This window comes from Myotis yumanensis, unplaced genomic scaffold, assembly GCF_028538775.1.
Source record: "Myotis yumanensis isolate MYYU_CA2020_CCGP unplaced genomic scaffold, mMyoYum1.0.hap1 SCAF_5, whole genome shotgun sequence".
NCBI classification, from domain to species: domain Eukaryota; kingdom Metazoa; phylum Chordata; class Mammalia; order Chiroptera; family Vespertilionidae; genus Myotis; species Myotis yumanensis.
The window spans coordinates 84,353,119-84,373,532 of NW_027223756.1; the positions used below are offsets into that span (position 1 = coordinate 84,353,119).

Consider the following 20,414-nt stretch of genomic DNA (forward strand, 5'->3'; position numbering starts at 1 on the left):
CATTCCTGCTCTGCCTGAGCCCAAACTGCTAGAGGCCTCTCTCTTCGAGTCAAGAGACCGAGCTCTTTGCTGCAGCGTATTTTGACGACCTCCGACCTCCGTGTTTCTCCTCTGTCGGCGAGTGTCTCCGGGTGGCCTGCCAAGGACTGAAACCCATCAGCTCTCTGGTAAATAAACCTGTGTGATTTCTTGCATTGTTTATCTCCTGTGTCTCTCTCTCTCTCTTCTTAGTTTTTGGTTAAGCTCGGGCATATTAATTAATAGTAAGTACCCTTTGACGTTTGTATTGGTATATCCAAATGAAACGCTCTGGGTCACCTGTGCTTACGTTCCTATAGATAATTGGAACACTGACGCTCTATCCACTGAGCCAAACTGGCTAGGGCTTAAGGGGAAAGCACTATTAATCTTATGTACTATTGTTGAATGACAACTCTTAGAATTATCTCACCTGAGTATTCATTGCTGAAAGCAATTAGTAGAAATCCAAGGTCCAATAATGCACTTCAAAAAGAGGTTTAATAAATACAATGTATTTACAACCTCAAGAAAAACTTCTTCATGTTGAAAGTTTTCTGGCACCTTATACGCGGATTAATTTCTATCAAGCTTTCTCATGTTACTTACATGTTTATTTCTCTCCATGGGAATTTTCACATGGAAGGACGAGAGCCAATTCAAGTCTTTTCCATGCTGTTTACATTCAAGAGCTTTTATCCAGAGAGTCCCTTCATGTGTTTGAAAGGAACTGGGATAACTGAGGCTTTCTCACATTCTACACTTTTATATGGTTTCTCTCCTGTGTGCATTGTCAGGTGTCTTCGAAAGCTTGTGTGATAACTGAAGGCTTTTCCATATTCCTTATATTCCTAGGGTTTCTCTCCAGTGTGAGTTCTTTCATGTCTCTGAAGATAACTGGAATACATGAATGCTTTACTACATACTTTACATCCATAGGGTTTCTTTCCTGTGTGATTTCTTTCATGTATCTGAAGATAACTGAGACATCTAAATGCTTTACTACATATTTTACATTCGTAGGGCTTCTCTGTAGTGTGAGTTCGTTCATGTCTCTGAAGATAACTGGGATACATGAATGCTTTACTACATATTTTACATCCATAGGGTTTCTCTCCTGGGTGATTTCTTTCATGTGTTTGAAGATAACGGGGACATCTAAATGCTTTACCACATATTTTACATTCATAGGGTTTCTCTGCATTGTGAGTTCTTTCATGTCTTTGAAGATCACTGAGACACCTGAATGCTTTACTACATATTTTACATGTATAGGGTTTCTCTCCAGTGTGACTTCTTTCATGTGTTTGAAGGCTTCGATAGCACCTGAAGGCTTTTCCACATTCCTTACATCTATATGGTTTCTCTCCACTATGAGTTCTTTTGTGTTTTTGGAGATAACTGAGACAACTAAATGCTTTACTACAGATTTTACATTCATAGGGTTTCTCTGCAGTGTGAGTTCTTTCGTGTATGTGAAGATAACTAGGATACCTGAATGCTTTATTACATATTTTACACTCATAGGGTTTTTCTACAACGTGAATTCTTTCATGCTTTCGAAGATAACTGAGACAACTAAATGCTTTATTACATTTTTTACATTCATAGGGTTTCTCTCCAGTGTGATTTCTTTTATGTGTTTGAAAGCTTTGATAATATCTGAAGGCTTTTCTACATTCCGTACATTCATAGGGTTTCTGTCCACTGTGAGCTATTTCATGCATTTGGAGAGAGCTAGAAATACTGAAAGCTTTCCCACATTGTTCACACTCACAGGGTTTCTCTCCTGTGTGCATTCTTTCACGTAATAGAAATGAATTTGAACAACTAAAGACTCTTCCACGTTCCTTACATTTATAAGAAGAGTCTGTAGTGTTTGTCATCATGTGTTTTCGAAGGGCTTTGAAGCACACGAAGACTCTCCCACATGCCTTACATTTACAGGTTTTCTCTCCATTGTGATTTCTTTCATGTTGTTCAAAGCACTGTAGATAACTAAAGGCTCTCCCACATACCTTACATTTATATTGCTTCTCTCCGTATTTCAGGTACTCATATTGTCCAGTGTGACATCTAGTAAGTCTATCAATGGATGAATGACACATAAAGGCTTTTCCACATGGACTGTGCTCATATGGTTTTACTCCAGTAGTATTCTTCTTCTTCTTCTTTTGATTAAAATTTGAAATAAAGTTGAAGTTTTCTTCACATTCACTATTCTCTTTACTTTCACCGAGTTTCTCTGCCATATAACTTCTATAAAAATCAAGAAGCACATTATTGATTTCATATTCATTATATTTATTATGATTTATAGGAAAAGTTCAGGTATCCTTTCTTTTTTTAAAAATATATTTTATTGATTTTTTACAGAGAGGAAAGGAGAGAGATAGAGAGTTAGAAACATCGATGAGAGAGAAACATCCATCAGTTGTCTCCTGCACATCTCCTACTGGGGATGTGTCCGCAACCCAGATACATGCCCTTGACCGGAATCGAACCTGGGACCTTTCAGTCTGCAGGCCAACGCTCTATCCACTGAGCCAAACTGGTTTCCACAGGTATCCTTTCTTGTCTAAATTGTCTTAAATTGAATGTATTGAATGCTCTCCAAGAAAACTTCACCCATGCTATTATCAAACTGTGATATTCATATATACAGTTTACTAATACAGCTTCCAAGTGATAAAATTTGCAAACTGAACATGTGTGCTACATTTGAGAAAGTAATTTTAGTAAAACCGTTCTAAGAAAGACATTTTAGCAAGATTTATTTAGTTTTGTTTGCTGCTTTTTAAGATTTCATAACAAATGAGAATTCTCACATGAGACACTGCTTTCTATTGTGCAACTCACCTTAGTTTTCTTCCCTGGTTTTTGTACTGATCTTTAAAGTATGGATCTTTCCATTTTCCCCCTAAAATTCAGAACCAGAAAAATCATTCCAAATCATTATAATTATAAAAAAATTATTAGCTTCTAGATCTATGATGAGCAGAGACCATGCCCAGTTTATTTACCATGCTCCCTTATACATTACACATCATAGAATTATGCTGATGAACAAGAAACACTTGTTCTCTACTTGACAATTGAAGAAATGTCCTCATCCTTACCTATGGAGGCCAGGTTCCTAAAGGTTTCCCTCATCACATCTCTGTAGAGTTTCTTCTGTGAAGGCTCCAATAGGGCCCACTCCTCCAGACTGAAGTTCACAGCCACATCCTCAAAGGCCACTGGGACCTAAAACATCCCAATATGTGTACAGAAGGATGAGTGAGACCGACAGAACTGGACACCTAGACTCCATTTATAGGAAGGTTATGTATGACTCATCTGCAAACATCTCATTTATGATTTGATCATCAAAAATGTATTCTGTGTCCACACTTACTTTCTCATAAATTTAATACCATCATTAACACATGGAAATCACACCTTTTTCCTGTGGTCACTTTACATCTTATTTATCTCCACTGTTAGGGTCCCGAGCATGTAGGAAAATAACTGAAATGCTATACAGATGAAACATATATTGTCATTTTAAAACCACTGACTCTTTGTGAAAGAAATTTCTTTCATTTTCTTCCTTATTACCCACCATTTACAAGACTCCAGGAGGCAGAGGGCAAAACATGTATAAAGGATTAATGAATAAAGTATAGTGAAAAATTGGAAGTCTTTCCTTCTTATCCCATCACCAAACATGAGAATCCAGGAGGTCCATGAAAATCAACTTCCAACAAAGCCAGCTGACCATGTGTCCTACAGTTCTCCAGGCCTTTTCCCTAATCAGGGGCAGCTGGTTCAGGGTGAATATGCTGTGGAGAAGCACTGTTGTGACTTGTTCAGTATTTATCACAGACTCAGTGCTTCCTTCTCTCTCTGTCCAGTGTAATGAGATTGGAAAGTTATTTAAAACTTATAGCTCAGACAAGTTAGACCACAAAATCCCTGTACTCATGTGCTGAGGGATGTTTCCAGACAATTTTAGAACAAAGAGTGGGAGAATGGGCCAGGAGAGCTCTTTACGATCAAACTGTAACAGGGTAGCCCTAGCCAGTTTGGCTCAGTGGATAGAGCGTCGGCCTGTAGACCGAAGGGTCCTGGGCACATTCCGGTCAAGGGCACATGCCCAGATTTTGGGTTCAATTCCCAGTAGGGGGTGTGTAGGAGGCAATTGATCAATGGCTGTCATCATTGATGTTTCTCTCTCTCCCTCTCCCTTTGAAATCAATTTTAAAAAAGTATATTTTTTAAAAATGTGTGTCTGAAGCCCGGCTGGCTCAGTGGTTGAGTATCGATCCATGAACTAGGTGGTCACGGTTCAATTCCCAGTCAGGGCACATGCCTGGGTTGCAGGTTCGATCCCCAGTGTGGGGCGTGCAGGAGTCAGCCGACCAATGAGTCTCTCTCATCATTGATGTTTCTAATTTAGCTCTTTCTCCCTCTCCCTTCCTCTCTAAAATCAATAAAAAATATTTATAAATAAATACAAGGAAAACAAAACTCTATAATTAAACTCAAGCTAGATACTTGCCTGCTCTCTGTTAGAAAAGGAGATTGACACATGCTAGAGAACTTTTCAAAGGGTATTAGAAACCACCTGGGGCTTTCCTCCCTGGAATGAGAAGAAATGGGAGATAATTGAAAATAGAATATCATCTCACCATGTGGTTCCGTTACTTTAATGCTTTTGTGTGAAACAGCTTAAATGGACTGATGACTACCTAACCACTGATACTAGCCAAATGCTGGAAAATGCTTTGGACCTTGCTCTCTTTAACCATGGGGAAGTTTCTCAACGTCTTTGAGCCTCTGAGTGCTCACCGCAGAGGCAGGGATAAGTTGACAGAGACTACCCCCTGGCCTTCTCTGAGAGGTAATAATGATGCTATCAGGAAAACCACAGTAAAATTCCTTAAGCTGAACCTTCTGGTATTAGGTGTGCTTTGCGGAACTGAGAGAGGAGTCTGGGTCTTTGCTTGAGTACAAAGAGGAACAGAGAGAGCAGCAGCAGACAGACCAGCAGAAGAGCTGCCTGGTCAATGGATGTTAGCGTCAATCAGGATGGATTTGTGGGAAATGGAAGCATTCCCAGATTCTCAGAAATATCAAGAAAGTGAAACTGAATAAAGCTATTGCACTTCTTGAAGACAATACTAGTTGAGTATAAAATTCAATTGAAAAACAAAACGAAACAAAGAAACCTCTCAGAGAGAAACCAAGATGGCGGCATAGGTAAACACCGGAAATTGCTGCCTCGCACAACCACTTCAAAAATAGAACTAAAAGACAAAATGGACAACATTCAGAACCACAGGAAGGCTGGCTGTTCTACAACTAGAAGGAAAGAGAAAAGCACTGAGACTCAGAGGAGGTGTGGGAGTAAAGTGCAGAAGTACGGAGGCGCACATGGAAAGGGCTGGCAGCTGAGGACGCAGCCCATGTGGAAAGGGCTGGCAGCTGAGGGCGCGGTTGTCTTTTTCAATCAGGAGGGAGTCTCAAGCTCCTGACTGCTCTGAGCTGCAGTTCTGGGTGAGTCTCTGGGGACCCAGACTCATACGGGGAGAAACTGGACTGTCTGGCATCAGGCAGAACTCGAAGGCGGCTTTCTCTCAGAGGTGCTTGCAGGGATTACCAGGACACTGAGATGCGGGGCCTCTTAGGGTAGGACAGAGGAGCAGCCATAGCTGTTTGCTCCGCCCTGTTGATTCCCTGAGACCCCGCCCCACCCAAGTTGTGCACAGAGGCTTTTGCATATGAAAGGCTGGCCCTTTGCATCCTGAAAATTACCTAACAAACTGCAGCTGATTCAGAGAGATCCAGAACTTCCAAAAGAAGGTCCAAGGCCCCACAGAAGCTTGCATTGCTTCATAGCTGGGCCTCATCTGGGCACCTCCAAACCCCCCAAAAAGAAGAGGAATCTCTCCATAGCTCCTGCTGGGTAGCCTCAGTCAGAGGCTATATTAGCACCTCCTTAGAGATCCAAGAGCCAGTGTACCCAGTGGTCAGAGTGGGACCATCCAGATTACAACTCCTCAGATCCATAAGGGACACACTCAGGGGACAGACTCAGTGAGCACCAAAGCCCCACTGAAGCAAGTCTTGCCCCAGAAGAGTGTCTCCAGCACAGAAGTTCTCCCACTGCAGACACAGCTGATTCTCAGAGCCCATTGGCCTGGAGGTCAATTCCTCCCAGTGATACCTATAAGAATCAAGACTTAACTACAACAAGACTGTGCACAAAGCCCACAAAGGGGTGAACCAAGAGTATCCACCTCAGGTAATTGGGGAGGCTGAGCCACTGGGCCCTATAGGACACCTAACACAGAAAGTCACTCTATCAACACAGGGAAGCATAAAAAATGCGGAGACAAAGAAAAAGGACACAAATGACAGAAATGGAGGAAAGCAAACTACTGGATATAGAGTTCAAAACCACACTTTTAAGGTTTTTCAAGAATTTTCTAGAGACCGCCAATAAATTTAGTGAGACTCTCAAGAAATCTAGTGAGACCCTTGAGGTTTTGAAAAAGGACCAACTAGAAATTAAGCATACACTGACTGAAATAAAGGATATTATGCAGAGTTCCAATAGCAGACTAGAGGATCGCAAGAATCAAGTCAAAGATTTGAAATATGAAGAAGCAAAAAACACCCAACCGGAAAAACACAAAGAAAAAAGAATCCAAAAATATAAAGATAGTGTAAGGAGTACTGGGACAACTTCAAACGAACCAACATTCGAATTATGGGGGTGCCAGAAGAAGAGAGAGAGCAAGGTATTGAAAACCTATTTGAAGAAATAATGACAGAAAACTTCCCCTACCTGGTGAAAGAAATTGACTTACAAGTCCAGGAAGTGCAGAGAACCCCAAACAAAAGGAATCCAAAGAGGACCACACCAAGACACATCATAATTAAAATGCCAAGAGCAAAAGACAAAGAGAGAATCTTAAAAGCAGCAAGAGAAAGAAACTCAGTTACCTACAAGGGAGTACCCATACGACTGTCAGCTAATTTCTCAACAGAAACTATGCAGGCCAGAAGGGAGTGGTAAGAAATATTCAAAGTGATGAATACGAAGAACCTACAACCAAGACTACTTTACCCAGCAAAGCTATCATTCAGAAGTGAAGGTCAGATAATGAGCTTCACAGATAAGAAAAAGCTAAAGGAGTTCATCACCACCAAACCAGTATTATATGAAATGCTGAAAGGTATCCTTTAAGAAGAGGAAGAAGAAAAAGGTAAAGATACAAATTATGAACAACAAATACACGTCTATCAACAAGTGAAACTAAAAATCAACTGAATAAATAATCTGATGAACAGAATAAACTGGTGAATATAATAGAATCAGGGGCATAGAAAGGGAGTGGACTGACTATTCTCGGGGGGGAAAGAGGTGTGGGAAGAGACTGGACAAAAATTGTACACCTATGACCCTCCTTTTCTTGGCGGGGTTCGGGTGTGCGGGTCCCGGTCCCCATAATGTACGGAGGCAGAGGGAGAGGGCTCGGCCCCCTCGGCGTCATGTCTTCGGTGCCGACGGTTGCCAGTCCGCCGGTTCTATCCTCAAGCGCCGGGACACGGGAAAAATAAAATAAAATAAAATAAAATAAAAGAGAAAAATTGTACACTTATGGATGAGAACAGTGGATGGTGGGGGTAAGGGCAGAGGGTGGGGTGGGAACCGGGTGGAGGGGAGCTATGGGGGAAAAAAAGAGGAACAACTGTAATAATCTGAACAATAAAGATTTAATTAAAAAAAAAAAACAACCTCTCAGCTTGATTCAGTTTAAGTTCCTGACCCAAATGAACTCCCAATATAAACCCTTTGTCCATGAGATAGAACATCTGATCTTCACAGAATCTCACTGTGCACAAATTACACTCAGCTTACCTACACGATGGATGCAAAACTCACAAAACTCAAACGTAAGATCTACAAATGTCTAGGCCTAAACAACCAAAACCTCAGAAAGGGCATCATTCCTGCCCTCCCCTTCTCCCCCAAACACATGTGCGCCTGCGCCACCCCCTCACCCCCACCCCGCTTTCCACAGCTGTGGCTTCTCTCAGTGCAAAGACTCCTTCCATGGTGGGTGTGTGCAGGTAGGACGCCTGCAGGGGGAGGTTCTCCAGGTAAAACCACTGGGCCTTCGAGCACTTTGTAAAATAAATAAACGGAACCACATTGAAGTGGAGTTGGAGCTGCCATCCCAGAAGAACTGCCGTGCATGTCTTATGCCTCAAACCTTGGAATGTTAAAACAGGGCACAGATAACCCTTAGACTGGACCTAAAGCAACACTGTGTCCCAGAGAACTGCTTGCAAGGGTAGCAAGAAAGCAGATATTATGACTACTGGACTGATGACTGCCTAACCGAACATTTAAAACGCTGTGCTACATCACTTGCACCACTAGATGCGCCTTCCTTCTATGGATGTACTTATTCCCCTTTCCTTTCTCAGAAATACCTCTTCCTTTCTCTCCTAAGTGGAACATGATTTGAGCTTCTGTCTGAATCAGTGCTTTCCAGATTGCTAGTCTTCTTGATCTCAAATAGATGCTTGTTGCTGCTCACTCTGAAAGATGTTTTTTGTTTGTTTGCTAGGTCAGCACTTTACAGGTTCAAAGGAACCTTGGCTTGAGTCCCTGACCACAGGCCTCTGCTGGAGTTGCCACCATTTATCAACATTTTAAACCCAGAGTTTGAGCAATCCACCAAAATCACTTAAACACAGTATTTATGTAGAAAGGAAGGAAGAAAATTGTAAAGGACTTTTACTAGTTCAACTGAAAAACAAATATCTTTTTTTTTTAAAGAAAAAGATGTCAGTTAATTATATTTCCAGGGAAAGTAGGTAATTCGTAAATAATCACCCTTGAACAATTCTCTGCAAGGCTAAGCCCTGGAATTGTAAAACACCCAAAAGTAAAACAAACCTGTGAAACTTACTACACATGCACAGGAAGAAAGCACGAATTTTATAAAAATGGAATGTAATACTGGGATTTTTTTTTCCTAAATTCAAGTCTTTCCTGCCTGTTTAGAACTATTTTATATTGTTTCAAGCTCTGTTGATTAAATATATTCTACTTAAGTTAATAAATGTTTTCACCCCAGCTGGTTTAGTGGATAGAGCGTTGGCCTGCATACTGAAGGGTCCCAGGTTCGATTCTGGTCAAGGGCACATGCCCAGGTTGCAGGCTCGGTCCCCAGTAGGGGGCGTGCAGGAGGCAACCAATCCATGATTCTCTCTCAGCATTGATGTTTCTATCTCTCTTCCTCTCTGAAATCAATACAAATACATATATTTTAAAACAAATAAATGTTGCCGAAACCGGTTTGGCTCAGTGGATAGAGCGTCGGCCTGCGGACTGAAAGGTCCCAGGTTCGATTCCGGTCAAGGGCATGTACCTGGGTTGCGGGCACATCCCCCGTAGGAGATGTGCAGGAGGCAGCTGATCGATGTTTCTCTCTCATCGATGTTTCTATCTCTCTCTCTTTCTCTCTGTAAAAAATCAATAAAATATATTTAAAAACAAAAACAAATAAATGTTTTCAAGAGACAAACCCAGGGAGGGGCAGTGCTGACAGGACACAGCACCCACGAAAGTCTCCAAAGACGAACCTCCACTCAAAGAACTTCCCATAGGATGTCTGTGCCCAGGAAAGACCCTGGGGGAGGGGAACAACGTCTTGCAGGTGGTTCTTGTCGGGTTCCCTCTCACGCAAAATATCTACAGAATAAATCTTTTTAAAAGAGCATGTGCAAGGCTCTAGGGGTGGAGGGTGAGGAGGGGAGATAAACAATTAAAATGTTGGGTCTGTTTGAAATGCACCCCATAAGACAAAAAGGGATACAATTCTGAGAATCGGAGAGGGGGCATTGGCCTTAGGGAGTGCCTGAGGGAACTGGAAATTCAGGGACTATCGTCACCCCTAGGAAGATCGGGTGGGAGTAGGGTCATGCATTTCAGACCCTGTTTCCCAAACATTTGGAAAACTTGGAAGAAACGGCGTCCCCGCCGCGCCACCGGGTAGACAGAAGGGACTGGGGACCACAGAACACAGCTGCTGGCACACACGATCCCGGGAGACCGAGGCACAGGGTCCCCTGATGACCCTCCCAGGGGTCACCGCACATTCTGCGTGCGGGCGCGGAGCTGCTCACAGGGGCTCCGGAGCCCAAGCCGCCGCGCAGTGACGGGACAGGACGCCCGGTCCCGGCAGCAGGCCCAGACCCCTGGCTGCGAGCGGAGGGGACCGAGGTCCGCGGGGCGCCACGGGCGGAGGCTGAGTCCAGAGGCGGGCTCCGGACCTGACCGCGGGAGGCCGGGCTCCGCCAAGGCAGGTCCACGCGCCCGTCTTCCCTGCCTCCCCGCTCGGAGTGGCACACTCACCATGTCTAGGTTTCGCGGGTGTCCCTGAGTCCTTCCTACAATTCCCACGATCGGTGCCGATCAAACACAACAGAGGAAGCGACAGAGCCACGAGGGGCCGGTAAAGGGAGGGACACCAGACCCTGACCCCACCCCCTGGAGGGATCTGAACTGTCCACACCAGTGCTCAACATAGCCCCACCCACCTGCCGCAGCGGTGCCCCTGATTGGACAAATTCTAAGGCCTCGCCCCCCTCGTGCCTGAGTGACAGCCCGCGGGAGTCGCCGGCACCTCTGAAACTGCCTTCGCTTGTGTGCCCGACCTAGCATAAACAGATTTTTTCTACTCCTGGGCTGCTTGTATTGTTTGTCCGCAACTCTTTGTGATGGAGAGGGCACAGATGTGCATAGGGAATCCCGGTTTCGTTTCCAGATTGTTAGAAATAAAGTCAGTGGTGGTCCATTTTCAAGGCAAGGCATTTAGCCTTGAATGGAAAATTACTGGTAGTTTGCTTGCAGGGAGGCTCATGCACCTGGAAAGCCCCCCCGAGCAAACAGGATGTCAGAAAGAGCTAACTATGACGAAATGAGGAAGTGGGTAAAGACTGTAGGCATGTCAGAAAGCACATACCCCAGGAAGGCCTTTCTGCCACAAAGAGACAAAGGGAGGTGGAGACAACTAAACAGCCCATAGTCCACTTTTAAAATAACCCAATCGGAAATCATGAAACTTAGGCGATGTTGGAGAAGATTGTGCACCCCAAAGTACTCAGCCAATGGGGAGGGATTCCGTGCACTGGGGATAACTTGCTTCTTGTAACCACAGGGTGGGAACATGGGGGGGGTTGTGCCTGCCTACCAGACACCCAATCTTGCAAGACCGCCATTAAAAATGTAGCCTTTGTTGCACTTCGTGTAATGGACAGAAAAGAAACAGTCAGGACAGGAGCAGGCATAGCTTGGAAAAAACTGAACTCTCAGGAATCAGGCAGTGGAGAGGTACAGATGAAGTCCACAGCCATCCTGGTGATTTAGACCTTGTTGCCAGCCAGACGAGAGACTGAGCCCCCGAGAGCCAGGTGAAAGAAGGCAGAGGGGCTGGATGCCCAAGCCGAGTGCAGCCACCGAAAAAAAAACCCAGCAGCAGCAGCAGCAGCAGCAGTAGCAAGAAAGTGGGGGATGCCAGGCAAGTGACCTGACACCCAAGCTGCTGCCCAATCTACACTAATAAAAGAGAAACATGGTAATTGGCGTACGACCGCTACCCTTCCCATTGGATAATCAGCGTATCCTTATGCAAATTAACTGTCAGCCAAGATGGTGGCCGGCAGCCATGCACTGAAGCGAGCAGGGAGGCTTGCTTCCTCCAGGAACTGCAGACTCCAACGTTCCCCGCCTCACTTGCCGGCCTCTCAACTGCAACTCTAAGCAACTATTACTATGTTGCAAATAAGAAGCTAAACAAAACCGGCTTTCAGTCAGCCCCGGACCACAACATTGTATCCATGTTTTCAGCAGCGAGGCCTCAGAGCTAAAGCTGGCCCAGAATAAAAAAAAAAAGAAAACAAGGAGCAGTTGGGAGCTTTTAGTCAACTGCCAGCGGGAAAACAGCCCTCAGCCCCTCAGCCAGCCTGGCCAGGCACCCCAGTGGGGACCCCCACCCTGATCCAGGACATCCTTCAGGGCAAACCAGCCAGCCCCCACCCATGCACCAGGCCTCTATCCTATATAGTAAAAGGGTAATATGCCTCCCAGCACCGGGATCAGCGGAGCAGCGAGGCTCCCGGCACCAGGATCAGCGTGACAGGGGGCAGCGCCCAAACCTCCTGATCAGCCCTGCTCTATGCCTGATAGGGGGGAGCTCCCCAATCCCCCGATTGCCCTGCGGCTCTGTGTGTGACAGGGTGCAGCGCACCAGCCCCCTGATTGGCCCTGCTCTGTGTGTGACAGGGTAGAACCATAACCTCTCCATCGGCCCTGCCCTGAGTGTGACAGTGGTGACGCCCCAACCCCCTGATCGGCCCTGCTCTGTGGGTAATAGAGGGTGGCGCCCCAACCCCCCTCCACGGGCCTTGCTCTGTGTGTGACAGGGTAGAGCCATAACCTCCCCATTGGCCCTGCCCTGAGTGTGACAGGGTGCAGCGCCCCAACCCCATGATCCGCCCTGCTCTGTGTGTGACAGGGGGCGGTGTCCCAGCTCCCCTATCGGCCCTACTCTGTGAGTGACAGCGGGGAGCTCCTCAACCCCCTGATGGGCCCTGCTCTGTGAGTGACAGGGGGCAGCGCCCCAACCCCCCTGATGGACCCTGCTCTGTGAGTGACAGGGGGCAGCGCCTCAACCCCCTGATCGGCCCTGCTCTGTGCATAACAGGGGGTGGCGCCGCAACCTTCCCATTGACCCTGCCTTGAGTGTAACAGGGGGCAGTGCCCCAACCCCCCAATCAGTCTATCCTGAGCGTGACTGAGGGTGGCATTGCAACCTCCCGATCCTCCCTGCTCTGTGCATGATGGGGCGGCGCCCCAACTCCCCAATCGGCCCTGCTCTGAGCCTGACCGAGGGCTGCACCTAGGGATTGGGCCTGCCCTCTGCCACCCGGGAGCAGGCCTAAGCCAGCAGGTCGTTATCTCCTGAGGGGTCCCAGACTGTGAGAGGGCACAGGCCGGGCTGGGGGCCCCCCCCCGAGTGCACAAATTTTTGTGCACTGGGCCTCTAGTCCTATATAATAAAAGAGAAACATGTAAATTGACCATCCCTCCACTACGCTCACCAGCCAATCTGCAGTACCCATTGGCTTTTGGGTGAGTATGCAAATTAACCTCATCACCTCCGTGGAGACTGACAGCAGTTAGGAGGCAGCACCCAGCATGGCCTGCTTGGCAGTCGCTGCGGTGTGGAGCAGACAGGCCCTGCAGAGAGCAGAGAACCACGGGGAATAGGCCTAAGCTGTCAGTAGGACATACCCTGAGGGCTCCCAGATTGGAGAGGGTGCAGGTCAGGCTGAGGTACACACACACACACACACACACACACACACACCCCGTGCACGAATTTCATGCACTGGGCCTCAAGTAAATTATAAGTGTTTTACAAAACACAATAAAGAACTTAAGCATTTGGCTTACTAGTTAAAAGGTTAAAACTGCAAAAAATCAATAAAAATCTTTAAAAAATTATAGGAACTCAGAACAACTCAGAGCAACTGTGCCCCTGCTGCTTGACACTTGGCTTTGCTGAAAGGATCTAGAAGATGTATGGGTCCTAGCAGGCGCCAGTGCTCCCAACACTAGGTGTCAGGACAAGGCTTTAGGGATAAGTACCCTGTCGGGAGATCATGTTGGCTCCCCACCCCTTGTGGACTTGGAATGAGATCCCCAAAGAGCAGTGGGGAACAGGAGGCTTGGGAAAGACCTTCACTAGAGAAGCAAAAACAGGCAAAGAAGGTAGAAGGGCCAAATATCTAAGCTGCAGTCAGGCAATCCAGAGATCCCTCAGCCCCAGTAGAAACTCTTGCCTAGAGTGAGAGTGGGTAAGGGGGGGTAAGGACAGCAAGTGGGAGGGAAGGTCAGACACCCAAAAGCCAAACAGCAGCAACAGTGGCAAGTGGAGAACAGCAGACATTTACCTGACACTGGAGCTGCCCATCTGCTGCCCAGTGAGTAATGAGCATTTTATAAAAAGCAATAAAAGACTTAGGCCTTTGGCTTGCCTGCTACAGCAGTTAAACCAGAAGCCAGTGACTACTATTAGCCTTCCAGCAGCCTCAGGAATAGAGCAGCGAGCCTGTGATCTGTAAAACCAGCAGATAGAGCTGGTAAAAGTTTCCTGGTTGCAAATGTACTGAAAGGGTTAAGATAAGACTTCAGCAGCAGCTTCTGGTACTGCAAGAAATGGGAAAAAGGACACTCCTTTGAGATGGAGGGCTCAGGACTTTGAACTCTTCCAGAGCAGTAGAGAGAGTTAACCTCTTAGACCAAGGGGTGGGCCAAGACATCTGGGTAAGCGGGGGCTAGATGCCACATTCTGGCAAGGGAGCCCGCAGAGGAGGCCGCGGTCTCTGCCTGGAAAGAAGACAGGTGGGAAGGCAAGGGCCTGATGCCCAAGCCATCACTGGAGCGCTTAGCTATGTGCAAACTTGTCTCTCCCTGCAGCCCTGGCTGTGTTTGGCTCACCACTAGGAATCAAGCAGTAGTAAGAGATAGGGATGGTAAAGCCCTGTAACTGATAAACAGGGTTAACAGGAGAGGGCGGAGGGAAGGCATTAGCAAAGAGCAGCTCAAGACTTTCAGACTCTCTGAGAGGAGGAGTCTAATTGAGGGACTGGCCGAGACCCCGTTGGGTTAGGAGGTCCAGAGACTGCATATTGAACTTATAGACTACAGTTTTCTAGGCAGAAATCCAAGCCCAGTTGTAAAGTGGTTAAGCTGCCTGTGTACAGTAAAACAACTTTCTCCCATGCCAGAATGCATTTTAGAAAAATTGGACAGACTGTGTTTATGGCTAGAAAGAACTGACAGCTGCACACAAGCCCTGACAGTAGCTTACAGAGAACTGTGCAGCATGACTCCCCTACTACACTCCCAGGTGCTGGTTGTAGCCAAGAGCATGGATCACCCTGCATGGAATTAGAGCAATGCCCTACATCAGGGGTCCTCAAACTTTTTAAACAGGGGGCCAGTTCACTGTCCCTCAGACCGTTGGGGGGCCGGACTATAGTTTAATAAAAACAACTCTGAACATATTCCTATGCACACTGCACATATCTTATTTTGAAGTAAAAAAACAAAACGGGAACAAATACAATATTTGTATTGGCATGTGGCCCCTCGGCCGTAGTTTGAGGACCCCTGTCCTACATGATGGAGTTGGCTAATGCTTTCTTCTCATGAACATGGCTCCAGAAAGACAAAGAAGGTAAAAAATGGACTTTAGTCACCTCCCCCTAGGATGTTTGTATAGCCCTACCATGTGTCATGTTTAGTAGCAGGATATTTGGCTACCTAAGGTGGCCACAGTGCCAATATTGTACGTCATTGTTTTAATAATATTGTATTAACCTTTGATTCTCTTACAGATTTGAATGCAGTTACCAAAAGGGCAGGTGCCCAAATGGGCAAGGAAAAATACTCATCAGGTTTTGGTCTCTATTGAGAGACAGTTGGCAGCCTGTATACTGCCTTGCAGGCCTGTGTGACCATGCACATGTCAGGGGTGACAAAAACCTCAACTTTAGGAAAGTGGGGGAGGCCTATTTAGAACAGAGAAAAGTAGAGTACCAGCCGCTGTCATAGAAATTACAGACCCTGTGAGGTCCTGTGACACGTGAAGGGTTAGAACTCCCTTAGTCCGTTATGAGAGGGTGTCACCCCTCCCAGAGACCATATGTAGTTTAAGGACAAGTCAAGTAGGGGGAACCCTGCTACAGGGACAGTTGTAACTATTTGAATACAGACACATTTTTAATTTTTTCTTTCCATTTGAAGACAGTTATATTACTCTGAAGAGTCCATGAAAAGGACTGACAAGGGAAATCATAAGATCTTAAAGCAGGTCAGTATATTTTTCTCCTTATATAATTCCCCCCAAATTTGGCAATACTTAATTAATAAATCATGGCAATACATTTCTTTGCATAAATTCAATTAAGACTATTTTCCAATAGTGGTTTTATTGACCAAAAACTTTGACTGGAGTGTCATGTTTTAAAGAGCCCTGTCTAAACTCTGAAGACTTGAAGCCAATAAAAGTGCCACGGAAAAAGTCTGGTGTCCTGCTTAGTAGCCCTGAAAATAGCTGGTGCTGGAGCGTCAGGCCCATACCCTACCACCACTGGCAGTTAGAGTAGAAGGGAAGCAATAAGGGCACCTCTGCGTCCCCGTGGACCCCCATGCACTCTAGGCTGCAATGAGTAGGAGGGCTGCTGAGATAGGCCTTGAAGCCTAGAGCGTGGGCCTGAGTGGAGTTGCTGCAGGTGAGAGATTCACCTAACTCAATAGATACTGCAGGCAGGCTTGATGGCAGCTGGATAGCTTGGCTTCCTGGCCTTATGGGGCACATTAAGATTCAATTATGAAATTCCAGCAAAGGTGGTCAGTTACCATTCTTATTGTGTTTATGCAAACAATCAGACCAAATTAAATGCAATAAATAAATTAGTCTTGATTTGGCTCTTTTAATAAACAGAGGAATAATTTTAAGGAGAAAAATTCTATTTCAATAAAAGTTATTAAAACTGAAATGTTTTCTTTCCCTTCCACCAGACCATTTGTTATAACTCTTGCTATTCTAATTGCTCAATACTAAATTTTATAATAGTTTGTCTCCACCAAGTACAAGCCCACCTCCTTCTGTGGCCAAGCCTCATCCCTCTGACAGACAGCAAGGATCTCTTGGCTCTGAAAAAAACCTCTGACCTGCCTCAGCAGGAAGTAATTACAGAAGAAATCCAACGTCCATTTTCCCTGAAAGAATTCAGAGCCAGGATCCTTGAGGTAATATATTAGGCAGTTAGACAGACATGAGCAGAGCAAGGACAATGGGCCAACTGGCACTACCAAATGTAACTAAGTCTTTCCACCTCTACCTATGTGAGAGAAGGGGACTCCCCAGAAGCAAGAGAAAAGTAGGCTGCAGATGAGGCAGCCCAGGAGGCTGCCCTAAAACCAGTGGGGCCTCTACAGATTCTAGTGACTCTTCCAGACCCTGACCTACCCACCTCACCAGCTTACACAGAAACCCAATCTAGAAAAGCTGAAATCCATAACCAATCTTTGGTCAAGTTCTTACAGGCTTTATAGTTGACCCAGAAAGAATCCAGAAGCATGTCCAAGATGCTCTGTCTGTACCAATGTCTGATCTGGTTCATCCCTTCCACCCTGGTGACTCTTTTTGGGTAAAGAAATTTACCACCCATGGTCTGACTCCTACCTGGAGAGGACCACACACCATCATCTTGACCACCCCTCAGCAGTCAAGGTCAATAGGATTTTGATACGGCTTCATCACACCCAGCTTAACCCCTAGAGTGCCGGGGAGCGTGATAGCGCTCCTCCTGTCTTTTGCCAAAAGTGCCAAAATTGCCGGGAGTGCTATCGTGCTCCTCCTGCAGTGTCACTATTAGATGCTAATAGTTCACTCTTTATTGACAGATGGCACATAAGTGCAGATTACTTATGATGCCAAATGTTTGTAGTTCTAAAATTGACCACTGGCATTTATCTGCCTAGTTTTTTACAGGTACTACAATTTTATGAAGTTTACTCAGATTTGTAGCCCTAAAGCTTCGAAATGGCGTCCAGTTCTAAGTCAAATTTTTTTGCTACTAGTATTTTATAATACAATCAGCAAACAATATATGTCAAAGATGAAAACAAATGTAGTAAAGGTTTCCTTAAGTTTTTGAATATGTAACTTCATTTACTTGCGATTCATAATTTTTTTCCCTAAACTGCTGTAAAATCATCAAAATGCCTTGGCAATTTTGCATAGTTCCTAGGATATTGGTTGGTACTCAAAGGGTTAAGGCAGCACCAGCAGAATAGAGAATCCAGAACTCTTCATCAGACCCACTAAAGCCGAGAGTCACTCGCACATACTCCTGGCCCTCATTCTGGACCCCTGTCTTATAAACTGGTTTATTAACTTTATTCAACAGAAAATTAATTCCATTAAGCCTTATGGTCCTCAGGAGCCGATATGACTTCCTACCCAACAGTAACCCACAAGTCAATGATTTGACTCATTTACATAAAATCAGTAGGGAATGAAGCATAGTAATAATCCCTCCTTAGGGAAAACTGCTGTTTGAAACTGCTGTTTTAGAATTCTCTGCTATTTTGAAATTCTCTTATTTTTAGACTGTAAAATAACTTTGATTTTTAGCTTGAATAATAGAAAAGATAAACTTAATTGTCTGACCTTGCAAGCTAGCCATCTAAAGGAACTGGTACGCTGATATTGATGCTAGGTGCCTATATAGATATGACACTCGAGGTTACAAGTTGTCTTTATAGATATGACAGGTGTTTGCTAGATATGATATGTAGTCAAGGCTATAAGCTGACTATAAAAATAACTTACACAAAGGCCCTAAAAAATATAAAAAGAGAATGCTTCCTCCTTTGGGTGTTCAGAATTTGACAGAGGTAATCTGCTCTGAACCTGCGTGCCATAAATTGACTCCTAACTAATTGGCTCATTAAGGCGTCTTGTCTAGTTTGTTGATTTGTGACACAACAATTCAAAGCAAAAGACTCTTAGAACTGAGAGAGGAGGTGGGAAACCAAAGGCTGGATTTACTCTTTGAATTTGAGCACCTGAAACAGATTTTAGAACACGATCAAGAAGCAGGTCTTTCAAAATTAGCTGATGAAAAGGCTATTGAAAAGAAACTCAGAGCTAATATAACTGCATTTTCAAATTACAATTCCACATCCAAAGACCTACTAAGAAAGGTAGCAGGCGAAACCGGTTTGGCTCAGTGGATAGAGCGTCGGCCTGCAGACTGAAAGGTCCCAGGTTCGATTCCGGTCAAGGACATGTACCTTGGTTGGGGGCATATCCCCAGTGGGAGATGTGCAGGAGACAGCTGATCCGATGTTTCTCTCTCATCGATGTTTCTAACTCTCTATCTCTCTCCCTTCCTCTCTGTAAAAAATCAATAAAATATATTTTTTTTAAAAAAGAAAGGTAGTAGAGTGTATTGTGCTGACGGAAGTAGAATGGCTGTTTATTTATCTTTCACAACTTCCATTTCATGCTCCTCCTCCTCTAGCCTGAATTAGCTTTCTGGAGTGCCCCACAAATACACTGTTTTTTTCTTTCTAGAACCCAGCTCATCTTTCAAGATCCCAGCCAAACAAAACTTAATGTCTATAAAACTTGTCCATAAAAGTATTTTCCTATGAAACATACTGTACTACCCTTAATATTTAGTTGCGATATTTCTTACACTGCCTTGTCTTATTTTGCATGACTACATTGAAGGGGTTGGGGCCTACAATACAGTTTCTTCTGTCTCCCATTTGATGTTCAATAAATACATAATGTCTATATCATATACAATGTCCAATGAATCTGACAGGCAGGAAATATAATAAATTCATACAAATAGGACACCATCATTTTCTAATTCACATCTGCAAGTGAAAGGAAGATGCTTCCTTATACCAATATTTCTTCATTTTCACTATTAATAACTATATTCCTACTTGTAGAACATATCTCTTGTTTGTGCCCACACCATATTTCTTCTCTCTTCTTTTGTGACAATAACTCTATTTTCCCTGGGGACCCACCATCTACCTCTGCATTAAGTCTCAACGGGAACATCTTTCAATACTCTTCCCTCTCCTGTGGCCTAGGGGTGGTCATGGAACTAAAGGGATCTGGGCAATTCAACTCTGTGGGCAGTAAAGCCAAGGGAGACCCTGGTTAATGCAGATCCACTCCAGGGCAGACCCTGACAGGACTTGAGCTGCCCTTGTTGGGTCCTTTCACAGGCCTGTCTTCATCTGCCCCATTTCAGAGAAATGCCTGCCTTCCTTACATTAGCCAGAGTTGGTTTCTCTGCTTACAAACAATTAACCTCCACTAAAAAGCCTTCACCTTTTTGAAGTCACTGAAGTGTCCGGGCCTATGACATGGCAGATCATTTTTAGCTTTTTACTGAACGGTACGATTCATATCCATTAAATACCAAAGCAAGCAACTTGCTGAGATTGAAAGTGATTTACCTATGTAATTGTTGGTGAAACAGGTATCTAGGATTGTACTCATTATAAAGCTGAAAGCTACAGATCCAATAACTCTGGGGTCGCTTAGCATCAACCAAGAAGCAGAACTATTTACTGCATTCATTTTTCTAAGTCTCCCACTTTACTTATTCGTTTTATTTCCATACACTGTCAGTTCATGAATCCCACCCATAAAAATTTAGAAACAATCAAATTGTCTTTAAAGTTTATTTTATTCTGTAAAAGATATACTGTTTAAAAAATA

The 20,414-nt window shown here is 44.7% G+C and overlaps 1 protein-coding gene and 1 non-coding gene across 2 annotated transcripts; one reads left to right on the plus strand and one right to left on the minus strand.

Moving 5' to 3' along the window:
- Window positions 1–18: 18 nt before the first annotated feature.
- On the minus strand, window positions 19–10,509 carry LOC139009836 (zinc finger protein 709-like). Its single transcript, XM_070413957.1, has 4 exons — window positions 10,439–10,509; window positions 3,138–3,264; window positions 2,878–2,938; window positions 19–2,277 (listed from the first exon to the last, which is right to left on the minus strand). Exons 1-4 carry the CDS (start codon window positions 10,439–10,441, stop codon window positions 870–872), a joined length of 1,599 nt encoding a protein of 532 aa, XP_070270058.1. The 5' UTR covers window positions 10,442–10,509; the 3' UTR covers window positions 19–869.
- On the plus strand, window positions 7,472–7,620 carry LOC139011886 (small nucleolar RNA SNORA57). Its single transcript, XR_011471701.1, has one exon. It is a non-coding gene; the product is annotated as a small nucleolar RNA SNORA57 (small nucleolar RNA).
- Window positions 10,510–20,414: the final 9,905 nt, after the last annotated feature.

Coding starts and splice junctions, on each gene's coding strand:
- LOC139009836 (XM_070413957.1), bottom strand. Junction 2,939..3,137: donor TAGGAACCTGGCCTCCATAG/GTAAGGATGAGG, acceptor TCTGAATTTTAG/GGGGAAAATGGAAAGATCCA. Junction 2,278..2,877: donor AACCAGGGAAGAAAACTAAG/GTGAGTTGCACA, acceptor TGATTTTTATAG/AAGTTATATGGCAGAGAAAC.